The sequence below is a fragment of the Sinocyclocheilus anshuiensis genome, unplaced genomic scaffold (genome assembly GCF_001515605.1).
Source record: "Sinocyclocheilus anshuiensis isolate Anshui unplaced genomic scaffold, SAMN03320099.WGS_v1.1 scaffold3242, whole genome shotgun sequence".
Classification (NCBI taxonomy): domain Eukaryota; kingdom Metazoa; phylum Chordata; class Actinopteri; order Cypriniformes; family Cyprinidae; genus Sinocyclocheilus; species Sinocyclocheilus anshuiensis.
In genome coordinates, this window is record NW_015541065.1 from 48,114 (window position 1) to 62,176 (window position 14,063).

The window sequence follows — 14,063 nt, forward strand, 5'->3', positions numbered from 1 at the left end:
TGGTCACACAAATTCCCCACTTTGACCAACAGAAAGATGCTTAGTTTGAAAGTGGCAATATTTCATGTATTGCTTGACAATGGACAGTGGACCTTTTTTGATAATGTGATCGCACCTTAAACTCTTAATGCAGAAGCAGAACCTTCAATCACAGATGCATCAGCTATTAAGCATCTTAAATAAATTAACAAATTGGCATTTTAAAGGTTGTGGCTGTTGTCTTAATTGTTTCTCTTTTGCATAGATCACCAAAGTGCCAGTGCAGGCCTGTGAGCAGAGGCATGATTGTCACTCATGTGTCTCCCAGCGGGACCCATATTGTGGCTGGTGTGTGTTGGAAGGCCGGTAAGTGTGTTAGCACATCATTTGAGCATTCTTGTCCAGTAAAGGACAGGACAAGCAGTAACACTGCCACATGACAAGACACATGACTCCTATGGGTCATGTGACTTCCATCCCTACTAAAGTATGTTTTAGAACAGGAAACAGTTTAGCGACCTGATTCTGAAATTGTTTAAAATATGGTGTAATTGAAGTCTTAGTTTTGTCTGTTACAGTATGTAATAGATATCTGCGTGCAGTCCAGTTAAAGCGAATGCAGTATGGCTCATTGCCCATGTTTGTCTGCTTTGCTCTTTCAGTTGTACTAGGAAAAAGGATTGTCGCAAAGCAGAAGGAGAGAACGTCTGGTTGTGGAGTCCAAAACAAACATGTGTAACTATTCAGTCCTTTGTGCCCCCCAACATCAGCTGCAAGAAAACAGAGCGTACACAGGTACTAAAGCATAACACATTCATAAACACACACACTGTGATATGGTCTGCAGTTATTTCAAACCCTAACCTCTTAAGGATTGACTCAAGATTGATATTTACTGACTGTAACAGATCCAGTCTGAGAGTCTAATCCTTTTTTCATAAGCTGACATGGTGAAGTTACTAAACAAGCCGTCTGAAACTATTGTATCATACCACATGAACGCACAGAGCACTTTTCATGCATTTCTAATATGTCTCAGAAGAAACTCAAGTGGTCATGGTTGATTGAAGAGGCTTCCTGTATACCGTAATTAACTTCCTGTATCAGTGGTAATGAATAAAGGCAGTATGCTTCTAACTTGTTTACTGTTTGCTGAAATCTATATTATTTTGTTTCGTATTGCATTTCAGGGGAAATACAGTCGTGCAAAACCTGAAAATGTCAGCAAATTTTACAATTGTGTTTTTCACAACAAAAATGTATGGTTATGTAATTATTATTATTATTATTATTATTATTATTATCATCTTTTGAATATTATTTATTTTTTCTTGATTGTTCCGCACTATTCAATATTTAAAAATCATAAACAACTATAACACTCATAAATTCGCTGTTCAAAAATTGTGAGAACTGATGTTTTTCCACATTTATTTATTTATTTTTCCTAAATCCTTATTTTCTGGTTTAAACTTGCAGGTGATGATTGACATCCCCTCCCTCCCCAGTATCAGCAGTCCTGATAGACTTCACTGTGAGTTTGATGGCTACAAAAGTCACGCAACTATGGAAGGCACATGGGTCATCTGTGCTCTCCCGACCTCTGAGAACATACCACCCACACCTGAGACACAAGGTGAGAGCATCCTTTTTGTCTTTAACTTTAATAATCACCTACTGTGAAGCCGTCCTCTCGCTGCCTCCTTTACTCAATAAACAAACAGATGGTGTTTGTCTCACAGAATGCCTAAAAATCATGTCAGGCATGAAAAGTTTTTCATTTCTTCATGTTTGTAATTTGCTAGTTTTGTGATTTTTTTATTTGGAGACTGATCAGATGTAGCAATTACACTGAAGCTAAATCTAATAGCAGATAGATTCTGAAGTTTAACTTGTTGATTCTAGAGTTACAGAAAACTTTTATAAGGGCCTCCTTTCCTTGGGAATCAAACCCATAACCTTGGCGTTTCTAGCACCTATTGAACCCTAGAAGTCCAGTATTGACCACATGAAATGCTCTTGCCTAAAAACTGATATGATTCCTATTTCCCTTGATTTTAGAGTTACAAAAGCTTTTATCAGGCTATGCTTTCCTTGGGAATCGAACCCATGACCTTGGCTTATCTAGCACCTCTTAAGCTCAAACAATTCAGAACTGGCTGTATGAATTACTACTGCCTTAAAAGCCCATATGATTCCCATTTCCCATGTGCATGTGTGTAGATTTTGTGGCAGTGCCAGTGAAGATCACGGTAAATGATGGCGTTGAAGTGGCATCTAGTGCATTTGAGTTCTACAACTGTGCAGCCGTGGTAAAAAGATCGGAGAATACACCGTGAGTATCAGGCAGTGTTTTTAAAAATGTGTACTCCATGTAGCATTTATTTAGATTCGTCTTTTGATTGGCCGGTTTTGTGTTCTGCAGATGCATTGCATGTGTGACCAGTAAGTGGGGCTGCCAATGGAATATTCAGGATCACACATGCAGTGATAGAGATGACACTGTCAAGGGTGATCATATCATTCAACACATGCAGGTGAGTCATATTAGGATGAATGTATGCGTATATAAATTAATATGACTGTTTGTGCTTTAATATATGGTAAGCCATCATCTTTGGTGACAAAAGAGGAATAATAACAGTTTTAATAGATTTTTTTTTTATGATTCTTGCAGGATGACAGGTGTCCTCGGTTTGAGATCCCAGAACCCTTGCTTATTCCTGTTGGAATTAAAACCCCCATCCAATTTCAGGGCAAAAATTTGGATGAATATTGGGTAAAATGCATGCATTACTTCTTATTGTACATTGTGTTTTTGTTACGTTTAGTATATTAATGTATGAATGTATGCGTATATAAATTAATATGACTGTTTGTTGTTTAATTATATGGTAAGCCATCATCTTTGGTGACAAAAGAGGAATAATAACAGTTTTAATAGATTTTTTTTTTTATGATTCTTGCAGGATGACAGGTGTCCTCGGTTTGAGATCCCAGAACCCTTGCTTATTCCTGTTGGAATTAAAACCCCCATCCAATTTCAGGGCAAAAATTTGGATGAATATTGGGTAAAATGCATGCATTACTTCTTATTGTACATTGTGTTTTTGTTACGTTTAGTATATTAATGTATACAATGTATGCAGGGAAAATATCCTTAAGTTTTTTTTTTTTTTTAAGATATGTAAAGAATAATGTATATCATCAGTTGGACATTTTGGCATTATGCTTACTAAATACTGTACATAAATTGATGTGAGATATTGATTTAATTAAATTCAAATGATTTTACACTAAAAGAAAAGTTTGTAAAATAGGGCCTGTTGTACTGTTAAGGAATTTCCATATTTTTTTGCTAGTGTGATGTCTCTTGTATCACTTCATATATTACTTGCCAAAGCTACATAATTTATCACAGAACCATAACCATCGACCAATCAGAATCAAATATTTCAGAGAGCAATGAAGATGCAATAAAGAAATATATTTACCCAATATCTCAGTGAGGCAATTTGTCAGCATGATTTTTTTAGTAAAATGCCTGTTATTAGAGTCTGCATAAACAGCATTACTCTTTCTTCATCTCTCTCAGGCCAGAACCTTTCAAATTGGCACTGAGCTCATGAAACAGGTGGGCGAGGTGACTGTGGAGGCTGATGGGTCAAAGTACAGATTTGAGGGATTTGAGGTCAGTATGCTCCAATCGTATTCCTCCTATTATGTCTCCCTCACTCTCTACTTCTCTGTTCACACATTGATTTGTTTCTGGAGTTTGAGCACCAACCAATATGGCACTCACAGCTATTGAGCTGCACGTGTGTGTAGGGCTCAGTCCTCTGTGGGCGTAACAAACACAAAGACATCACTTTGGCAGGGGAGAATTTTCTGCAGCACACAGTTGTTCCAGATGCGGTGATGTGTTTGTCTGTATCTGTGTGTGTGTTTAATGACACTTTCTACTATTTTTATGCCAGTTTGAATATGACAAGGAGCCAGAGGTGAATGTGACGTTCTACATAAAGGATAAAATCACGGACAGGAAGATTGACAGCACCCTCAGAGGTACATTTAAATGAATTTTCATCATCATAGCTTACAGAAGCTGCAGTAAACATGTGGATCGTCAAGATGTGGAAAGGTTGTGTATAAACATCTGATAAACCTCTTAAAATAAGGAGATTAGCATATGTTATATATCATTGGCATCTTGGGGACTGATCACCTGAATCTTGTTTTTATATCCAACTAGGGATGTTTTGGACCTGTTTAGCAGATGAACACTTTGAAAACTGCATTTCTGAAAATCAAATAGTTAAAATTTTTGGGTGAACTATCCCTTTAACTACCTAAGTATTAATAGCATGTAGCTAGCATAAGTATGTCATCCAGGTGTCTATTTGATGTGCATTTTTTAACTGGAAGATGTCATTTTGAAAGTGCTCATCTGCTAAACATGAACTAAGCATATCCCTTTAAGCTACGCTAAGCTGTGCCGGAACGTATTACTTAAACGTAGCTAACCACATAACATTAAAGCTAATATCTTTTTAAATATATAACTGCCAGCCTACATATTCTGAGCAGTGTTAATCGGCCACAAAAAAAATGAAGATTTAATTTGGACGGTTTGTTGACAGCATCAAAAATCTTTGCGCTAAATGTGACTAATAAATCACCACATACAACAATAAACAGCCTAATTTGCATAACTCACAATTTCCGGAAACATAGTGATAAACAGCAGTTTAATGAAATGTTTATTTCTCTACAAAACAAAAAGACTAGAGGAACTTTTTTTGAGTTTTTTTTTTTAAAGCATGTTTTGCTACAGATGATGAATTTAGTGTCAGTTCTGTGAATTGTTTTGTTCCCTCCATTTTTCTACCCAGTGGTGCTCTACAACTGTTCGGTTAGACGTGAGGACTGCAGTCTGTGTAAGAACGCTGATCAGAAGTATAACTGCGTTTGGTGCGACACCACAAAATCCTGCATCTACAGAGACCTGTGCAACCAGGAGCTGAAGCAGTGTCCTCCTCCAAAGATCACTGACGTGAGGACAATTCTTGTCTTTCTTTGCTCGATACTGTTTCTCGACCCTATTTTGAACTTTGCTAACACTAGACTCAGTCACACTTCAAGCTAAGCTCAAAATGCATCCAAGAATATCTCATTGGCCTGACATCAGCTATTATCAAACTCACCATTCCTGGTTCAAATGCACTTCATAAATTTCTATTCTTCGTCTTCACCAGAAAACACCATTTCTTTTCATCCTCTTCTCCATTTCTCATGCCTAAATGATATATAGATGGCTGCGCTGGTAGTCACAAACTCAGTCTCTCACTGTAGTGTTTTGTTGAATCCATCTGAGACTCTAATGATCGCACCGCCTGCGCCTGATGGTGTTTTATTATTTGTCATCTGGCAAATTATTTTCTCCAAAGCAGCTGGATCACTCAAGGGCACAATGGTTATGGGTGATCTTTTTAACTCTATTATATGGTTTTGAGTATTATAGGCCTCTTTAAACTGTGCTGTTCTGCTTTCATTCCAGATTGTTCCTCGGTATGGGCCGATGAAGGGACAGATCTCTGTCACTATAAAAGGCTCTAACTTGGGCATCAAGCAGGAGGACATTAAGAGAATCACCATAGCTGGAGTGCCATGTACTCATCAGCCAGAGAGATACTCCGTCAGTACCAGGTACAGCATGACTGCCTTATTAGAGGAATGGGGTATCACAGCATATACTCTACCATTCAAAAATGTGGGGTCAGTAGGATTTTTTAAAAATAAATTATTACTTTTATGCAACAAGGTAACATTATATTAATCAAAAGAAACAGTAAAGACATTTAAAGTTACAAAAGATTTCTATTTCAAATAAATGCTGTTCTTTTGAACTTTCTGTTCACCAAAGAACCATGCAAAAATGTATTGTGGTTTCCACAAAAATATTTAGCGGCACTGTTTCCAACGTCATAAGAAATGTTTCTTGAGCACAAAATCAATATATTAGAATGATTTCTGAAGGATCTTAAGAGTGGAGTAATGGCTGCTGAAAATTCAGCTTTGCCATTAAAAGAATAAATTACATTTTAAAATATATAATATAGAAAACAGTTACTTTATAATATTTCACATTATTACTGTATTATTGTTTTTGATCAAATACATACAGCCTTGGTGAGCTTAACAGATGTACTCTCAAAATCTTACTGAGCCCAAACTTTTGAACTGGTGTTTATTTGTAACTTTTGTTGTGTAGAGCATTTAAAACACATCTTGTATGTTAGAAAGAGCCGTTTAGCTTATAATTCAGTTCTTCCCGTGTTTTTTTCAGTGTTGTGTGTGAGATTGGGCCTTTCCCCTCAGCACCTCCTGAAGACCTGCCCAATGAGCGCAGCCTTGTCGGGCCAGTGGAAGTAGAGGTGGAAGGAGGGAGAACAGGACAGTCGCAGGTGTTATTCACTTACAGGGTAAAAGCTTTCTCTATGATGAGTCCTTTGTGGCTGTTTATGTTCCTCAATCCTTTTTGCCTTTCTCTATGTAAATTTTAAGTAAATTGCCCACCTGAAAAGACTTAACAGATGTACTCTCAAAATCTTACTGAGCCCAAACTTTTGAACAGTGGTGTTTATTTGTAACTTTTGTCGTGTAGAGCATTTAAAACACATCTTGTATGTTAGAAAGAGCCGTTTAGCTTATAATTCAGTTCTTCCCGTGTTTTTTTCAGTGTTGTGTGTGAGATTGGGCCTTTCCCCTCAGCACCTCCTGAAGACCTGCCCAATGAGCGCAGCCTTGTCGGGCCAGTGGAAGTAGAGGTGGAAGGAGGGAGAACAGGACAGTCGCAGGTGTTATTCACTTACAGGGTAAAAGCTTTCTCTATGATGAGTCCTTTGTGGCTGTTTATGTTCCTCAATCCTTTTTGCCTTTCTCTATGTAAATTTTAAGTAAATTGCCCACCTGAAAAGACCAGCTTAAACACAGAGGAATTCCAATGATGTTAACCAGCATAATGTAGCTAGTAAAGATGGTTGACCAAGAAAATCTTGCTACTTAAAGTTTATTTAAGAAATATTCCAGGCTAATAGGAAAAGGTGTGTTTTCATTCTTTAAAATATACTTTTAAGTAGTTTTTTTATTTAGTTGTATTTTTTTTATTGTTATTCATTTATTTATATATTTTTCTTTTGTTTTCAAACAGAATATTCAGTTTCATTCGGAAATAAGTCACATTTTAAAAGTAAAATGGGTTTTTAATGCTATTTTAAATTGAAAGCTCACCAGCATTCGTAACACAAGAGTTTTCAGTAGGATAGACTTCTGTTGTACGTTTGAAACTGATACTGTATTTTTGATTTTTAAAGTATTTTTATGTTCAACAAAGCTGCATTTATTTAATTAAAAAAAAGAATTAAAAACAGTAATATTATTTACATTTCAAGTGACTGTTTTCTTCATTTTTAAAAAAAATGTAATTTATTCCTGTTATGCAAAGCTGAATTTTCAGCAACCATTATTCCAGCCTTCAGTGTCACATGATCTTTTAGAAATCTTTAAAAATCTTAGTAACCCTAAACTTTTGAACAGTATATCTTCCACTGACTGTGTGAGCATAGCCTTATTAATGTTTAATAAAGCTAGACTGATGTAAAAAAAAAAAAAGAAGCTATTATTGGAGCTGTGAGTGAGGAAATGTTAACAAAGTTTTTTTTTTTTTTTCTCCCCCCCCCCCCCCCGAGGACCTAGACACGGCTAGTATAGATGATATCAGCATCACAGTGGACAGAGAGCCATGTAAAGTGTGAGTAACTAGGTGTAAGAAAGCAGATTTGATTTATCTTTGTCCAATTCTGATCGTGTCTTTACGCTTTTTAAAAATGCAGGTTGACATTTGGTCAGGAGATCACCTGCATGACAGGCCTATATAAAGGACAGAAGATTCCTTCAGATAAGTTGCCCGTTATTGTAAAGTACGGCAAGGACACTTCCAAAGAAGTCAGCGGATTCGAATACTCAACCAATCCCAAAGTTACAGATTACACCCCACGGGCCAGCTTTGTTTGGTAAGTCCGTTTTTAAGCCTCGCTCACACATACAGCCTCACTATTGGGCATTTCAAAGTTTGAATGCCATGTCTTTGAAAATATGATCACAAATAAGATGTCTACATATATTTAATGGTTCAGGGGTGAGAATATATGGCTGTGTACAGAAGTATTACATGTCTGCGTGTATGTTTGTGTGTTTTCAGCGGAGGTCGTAAGATCATAGTGATGGGATCTGGATTTGATCAGGTGCAGAGAGCCACCATGCGAGTGCTGCCCTCTTCTGAAGAGTTCAGTCACAAGTCTAGCAACGTGGAGGTGCGTGTAATGTTTGTAATGATCATTTTTGGACCTTTCTGTGGTAAAGTTTGTGGTCGCTTACAGTAAGCAAGGCTGGGATTAGAAGATTCTGATTCTGTTTCCTTAAAGGGATAGTTCAACTAAAATGTAAATTTAAAGTTCAGAAGTCACAATTTACTCACCATTATGTCATTCAAACTTGATGCAGTATTACTGTTGTTGTTTATTAAAACTATTCAAAATATTCTTCGTTAATTTAAATAAATACAAAATAAAATATAAATATTAGATTAAAATTAATAATTAATTAATTAATTAAAATTATAGATTTTAAAATTTTGTTTTGGCAACTAACTAAAAAAAAGCATGTTGAAGTACTAAAATTTCTGAAACAAAAACTAAAAAAAAAATTAAAGCTAAATAGAAATCGCTAATCGCTTTATCTATAGCTAATAAAAATGACAAAAGCCCATAAAATTGCTAAAACAAACTACATTTAAAATGAAAACTGAAAATATAAAAAAAAGATATGATTTAAAATACTAATGTCTGTTATTATAGTTTAAAATTAATACTAAAATAACACTAGATGTTATTTGTCCATGGAGCACAAAAAGCAAACGGTTATTTTCCAATTTGTATTGACCACAGGCTTCAAAATGGATTTTTAAAAAGCACCTAAACAAATTTTGCTCTATATTCAGTCTTTTGAAGCCATACAATAACATTGAAAAAGTTGAAATGTAAGTTCTTATTTACTTACTCAATGTCGCTTGTGCTTTCATTTGAAATCTTCAGGTTTCCTATTTTTGTTCTGTCAGATGTTATTGATTGGCTCTTAAGAAATTAGAAAGAAATCAGCATTTCATTTTTATGTAATTTCATTTTTTTGATAAAATGTCTGGATGTTAAAACCCATTGCTCAGTTTCAAGCTGAGGAGTTTCCTCTCTCTCTCTCTTCTGTCTGCATCTACCTAATATTTCCTTTCCTCCGTCTCACTTCTCTTAATGTTAATAAGCAACATTAATCACGCAGCTGACAGCCTGCTGTCTTATTTCTTTTTTAGTGCTCAGACATTTGTGAAATGTGCTTTATACAGAGATAAACTAACTTGTTTTCTTTCCTGCAGTTCGTTCAAGAATTTTGCAACAAGAGCGAAACCGTATTGGAGTTCCTCTCTCCGGCTGTGAACAAGACATACATAAACCAGTCCTTAAGAACGATCATCCAGCTGGACAACTTGGTGGAGAACTTGACGGAGTTTGTTTACCATCAAGACCCCTCGTTCGATACGCTGACAGATAAAGCCATCACGGAAAACAGCATCATCAGCGTTCATGCAAGTGTTTTTGCTAATGACAGATTTTGGATGCCTCTTAGAAAAATATGAAATAAAAAGCTATGCCTTAAAGGGACTTTCGTTTCCGTAACTGCTGAATGTTCTTTCAAAAAAATCACTGCTTCATTGCTTTTCTCTGATGCAGGGTAAAGGTTTTTCTAAAGCCATGACTGCCAAAGAGGCCCAGGCGTTTGTGGGTGATGTGTCATGCGCGGTGACGATCCTGGAGGACGATAAGCTGTTCCTCGTGGCCCCCTCCAGCCCTCCGAAATCCACCTCCAGACGCCACCGCAGAGACACCAGCTCAGAGGCTATGGAGCTGACGGTCAGAAATGGCTCTCTTCAAGTTTTAATCCCACTTATTCTCACTGGTTTTACCCTGTGTTCAACGTTTCTTGTCTTTTTCAGATCATATTCGGAAACGGAGAGTGGAATGTCGGCTCTGTTCGCTTTGAGAGGAAATACGTCACCAGACTGTAATAATGTGAACTTAATAACTTTGATTTCAAAGTAGCGCATCAGACATATTGCTCAAATTTTTTTTTTCTTTCTTTCAATACGGTCTCATTCCCTCCATCATTTCTTGTCCTCTCTTTCTAATATCAATAAAAAATAAATAAAAAAAGGTAAAAAATTTTAAAAAGTCAACAGATAATAGATAATCAGTGGATTAAATAAAAGAAAATCAAAAATTGAAGTGCACTCTGATTGTCAACAGCAAATAAACTTATTATCTAGATTTCCTTTCCTCTCTCTCAAAAACAGGTATTGTATTTAATCCAATTAATAATCAGTAATAATCAGTCAATTAAGGAGATACAAATAATAAAGCCATAAATTATAATTTACAAAGACAGAACAGCAAATAAACCTATGATCTGCATTTCCTGTCCTCTTTCTCTGTACTATCATTAAAAAGTAATAAATAATTAAGTTAAAAATAATATGCAGCAACTTAGAAGTAAATTAGATTCAAGGAAATTTAAAAAATAGTGTTTGTGTTTGCATACGTGCAGGAGGAAAAGCCAGCAGGCAGAACGAGAGTATGAGAAGATCAAAAATCAGCTGGCGAATTTAGAAGAGAGTGTCCGTGATCGCTGTAAAAAAGAGTTCACAGGTGAGATGTTCCTGCTTCTCATATAGTTCATGCCATTTTTATTTGTCAACAAATATTTCCTTTTTAGGCAAGAGCAAGGATGGGTTTTGTAATTCTGAAAGCTTCAACTTGTATATGAAACTTAGCTCTCTGTGTTTCTTAGATCTTATGATAGAGATGGAGGACCACACTAGTGATCTGAATGAAGCTCGAATCCCATTCCTGGACTACAAGAACTACACCAACCGCGTTTTCTTCCTGCCCTCCAAAGATGGAGCCAACGATGTCATGATCACCGGCAAGCTGGACATCCCAGAATCCCGCAGAGCCATCGTAGACCAGGCGCTCAACCAGTTCTCCAATCTCCTGAACAGCAAAACCTTCCTCATCAATGTGAGACCCTCAACCTCAACCTAATAAAATTGCTCTGCTGACATGTCTACATACTACTGGATTTGATGTATAAGCTGACTTATGTACTCATGTCTTTGTGCTTTAGTTCATACGTACCCTGGAGGGCAGGCAGGAGTTCAATGCCAGGAATAAGGTTTACTTTGCTTCCTTGTTGATGGTGGCACTACATGGCAAGCTGGAGTACTACACAGACATCATGAGAACCCTTCTGCTGGAGCTGATGGAGGAATACGTCCACAGCAAGAACCCTAAACTCATGCTCCGCAGGTCAGAACCAACTCCATAACAAATTCACATAATTTGCCATTATTGTTGCTCATAATTAGCTTTAGCATTTCTATGCAGTCATACTTACATACGGATAAATAATTCCTGGACTTTGGACCAGAATATCATAGACTTGGCCCTTTTGGTTTATGCTAGTAAACAACCACCTATCAACCACACTAAACACCCTAGAAACAGCATGGCAATTGCTGAAACCACTCAGTCAGAACACTTTAGTAGATAGTTCCTGATTCACTTTGATTCTGATTCACAAGCTCTTAATTCAGTTTGATTCCTGTTTTGATTTGTCGTAGATTTATTCAGGTATATGTTAGTTATAATATCCGTTTTGCTTACATATTCTTACATAGAGAGAAATGTTTTCTATGCTGATGCTGTAAATTATACAGGGCTGTGTTTCAGACTGGCAACATGTCTTTTGGAACCATTCATTAAACAAAACCACTCATAAGAGTCAGTTGTTTGTGAATCGTTCAGGTTGCGTTGTATGTTTTTGCATGCTGTTTTCGAGGAGTCTATAGAAAGCTTTGTGGTTTAGTGCCACCACTGAGATTAGACATTGAGAAAATATTTTTTTTGGGATGTCAACCATCAATGTCAGGATCGTTCAAAAGAAGATTGGATTGTATGTTTTTGCATGCTGTGCTCCAGGAGTCTATAGAAAGTTTTGTGGTTCAGTGCCGCCACTCAAACGAGACTTTGAGAAAATATATTTTTGGGGATTTCAAGCAATCAGTGTCAGGATCGTTCAAATGAAGATTATAATTTATCAGGACGTGAGAAAATAGTTAAAGCCATTTTTAAGGTATTGCCTGTACTGACAAATTAATTCATCAGCCCATGTTTCCTGTTTAGGTCCGAGACGGTTGTGGAGAGGATGTTGTGTAACTGGATGTCCATATGTCTCTACCAGTTCCTAAAGGTGAGCAGTTATGCTATGAATAGAATTGCAGAAATTGTTTTCTAGCTGTGAAGGCTGACTAATGTGTTTTTCACAGGACTCAGCCGGTGAGCCGCTCTATAAGCTCTTTAAGGCCATTAAACACCAGGTGGAAAAAGGTCCAGTTGATGCCAAGATGAAGAAAGCCAAATACACACTGAACGACACTGGACTTCTAGGGGATGATGTGGAGTACACCGTTTTGGTGAGTACTAGTGGTTTTCAGTATAATTTCTTACCCGTAAGACATATTTTAGCATCCAAACTTGGTTTTGAAGTGTGTGGCATGTCTGTTTACGGCTTATATATCTACAAAGACTGTACAAAGATGGTTTCTTTGTAGAAATGGTCAGTAAGGGACCTGTTCAAGAGAAAGCTTGTTAATACAGAATGGGTCTCGCTGTAAGAGAGACTCAGGAAAAGCGGAGACAGTGTTAGTGTGTCCATCATTGTTCTCCTAACACCTTTTATTGGCCAGCAGTGAGTCTGTAATCTCATTCACGAGCGTAACACTGCTCCTCTGGGACTGAACAGCCATTATCCGCTGGAGGAAACCACTTGGAGGAAAAAGAATCATGAGATCTGGGAAAACAAACATGCTCTCTTATTTTGTTGAATTTCTCATGCAACCGAGATTTAATTGACTTGTAATTGGTGATTCTTGCCTCTAACAGTTTGTTCAGTCTAATTGTGTATTTGATGTGGTGATCTTTGTACAGTTGGTATCAGTAGACTAAAGCCTGTTTGAACTCTCTAGACCCTGCAGGTGTTGGTTCATGGCGAAGGTCCCGATGTGACCCCTGTCAAAGTCCTGAACTGTGACTCCATCTCCCAAGTGAAGGAGAAGATCATCGAACAGGTGTACAGGAATCTGCCCTACTCCCAGAGACCCACGGTGGACAGCGTCGCACTCGGTTAGACTTGGCCAGCTGCATTTGAATTTCCGTACCACCCGGCACTTTTGATTCATTACGGCAGGAAATTTCCAAAAGCTTCCAACTTTATGAAAGTGACACACATAAATAGCTCTCTTTATTAACAATGCACTGCATTTAAAAGTACTGGAGGAAGACTCGCTTCTGAACAGATAGCGGTTTGATTAATGGTGGGATCTTGTGCATGTCGGTCGGCACTCCTGCAGTTCTTAATGAGTTGTTCTTCTAAATGTGCTGAATTGTTAAAGCCGATGTCTCGCATCATCCATCAGACAGATGAATCTGGTTAAAAGGAGGAGCCAGGGACTTTGTTCTTCTCAGGTTGTCAAGTGTAATGCTGTGCCAAGCTTGTTGTTTTTTTTTCTCTGACTGTGTTGTAAGACGTAGTTCCTTTTCTTGCCACAGAGTGGCGCCCTGGCTCTACAGGGCAGATCCTGTCCGATCTGGATTTGACATCACAGAAGGAGGGAAGATGGAAACGAATCAACACACTGGCCCATTACAATGTGAGTGCATATTTACACATGGACAGTGGCGGCTCGTGGGTTTTAAAATAGAGGAGGCACACTAATTGTATTGGTCTGGGATCCCTGCCGATTATTATTATTATTATTATTTGCTTAACCACTTTAAAATGGATTTTTGGTTGCTTTTAGTCAGAAAACGTAAAGAAAACGACACACATACAGCAAGATAATATAATTTCACTTACCTGGC

At 37.4% G+C, this 14,063-nt stretch overlaps 1 protein-coding gene across 1 annotated transcript in view; it reads left to right on the forward strand.

Moving 5' to 3' along the window:
- LOC107690660 (plexin-B2-like) overlaps positions 1–14,063 on the forward strand; it is a 53,815-nt gene that overhangs the window by 32,846 nt on the left and 6,906 nt on the right. Inside the window, exons 5-29 of the mRNA XM_016489042.1 lie at positions 245–345; positions 642–774; positions 1,459–1,615; positions 2,203–2,314; positions 2,405–2,516; positions 2,657–2,758; positions 3,575–3,670; positions 3,957–4,044; positions 4,872–5,032; positions 5,537–5,685; positions 6,326–6,490; positions 6,719–6,854; positions 7,728–7,789; positions 7,872–8,051; positions 8,240–8,351; positions 9,464–9,673; positions 9,819–9,998; positions 10,082–10,138; positions 10,667–10,790; positions 10,933–11,162; positions 11,269–11,450; positions 12,327–12,393; positions 12,470–12,616; positions 13,169–13,325; positions 13,752–13,852. Coding sequence (XP_016344528.1) covers positions 245–345; positions 642–774; positions 1,459–1,615; positions 2,203–2,314; positions 2,405–2,516; positions 2,657–2,758; positions 3,575–3,670; positions 3,957–4,044; positions 4,872–5,032; positions 5,537–5,685; positions 6,326–6,490; positions 6,719–6,854; positions 7,728–7,789; positions 7,872–8,051; positions 8,240–8,351; positions 9,464–9,673; positions 9,819–9,998; positions 10,082–10,138; positions 10,667–10,790; positions 10,933–11,162; positions 11,269–11,450; positions 12,327–12,393; positions 12,470–12,616; positions 13,169–13,325; positions 13,752–13,852 — 3,321 coding nt within the window. The remainder of the gene's footprint in view (positions 1–244; positions 346–641; positions 775–1,458; positions 1,616–2,202; positions 2,315–2,404; positions 2,517–2,656; positions 2,759–3,574; positions 3,671–3,956; positions 4,045–4,871; positions 5,033–5,536; positions 5,686–6,325; positions 6,491–6,718; positions 6,855–7,727; positions 7,790–7,871; positions 8,052–8,239; positions 8,352–9,463; positions 9,674–9,818; positions 9,999–10,081; positions 10,139–10,666; positions 10,791–10,932; positions 11,163–11,268; positions 11,451–12,326; positions 12,394–12,469; positions 12,617–13,168; positions 13,326–13,751; positions 13,853–14,063) is intronic.